This window comes from Merops nubicus, unplaced genomic scaffold (assembly GCF_000691845.1).
Source record: "Merops nubicus isolate BGI_N331 unplaced genomic scaffold, ASM69184v1 scaffold30397, whole genome shotgun sequence".
Classification (NCBI taxonomy): domain Eukaryota; kingdom Metazoa; phylum Chordata; class Aves; order Coraciiformes; family Meropidae; genus Merops; species Merops nubicus.
Window position 1 is genome coordinate 3,624 of NW_008621447.1, and position 220 is coordinate 3,843.

At 68.6% G+C, this 220-nt stretch overlaps 1 protein-coding gene across 1 annotated transcript in view; it reads right to left on the minus strand.

Moving 5' to 3' along the window:
• Positions 1–214, minus strand: part of SLC39A14 (solute carrier family 39 (zinc transporter), member 14) — a gene marked incomplete at its 3' end in the record, with an annotated part of 3,826 nt that extends 3,612 nt beyond the window's left edge. The window contains exon 1 of the mRNA XM_008944494.1: positions 36–214. Within this exon, the coding sequence (XP_008942742.1) occupies positions 36–214 (179 nt within the window). The remainder of the gene's footprint in view (positions 1–35) is intronic.
• Positions 215–220: the final 6 nt, after the last annotated feature.

Genomic DNA, 220 nt, shown 5'->3' on the forward strand with positions numbered 1-220 from the left:
AGAGGTTGGCTGGCCCCACGCCCACGTCCAGGCGGTGCAGCAGTGCCTTGAGCTGCTTCAGGGTCAGGGTTTCGCTCTCGCCGTAGCGCCGGAGGAGATCCTGAAGGAAGGAGGCTGCCGAGAGCTCTGGCCCTGGGGTGTCCCTGCTCGCCCAGACCCCTGGGCAGGGCAGAAGGCAGAGCAGGAGGAGCAGGCAGCGGCCCTGGGGGGTCATGGTGAC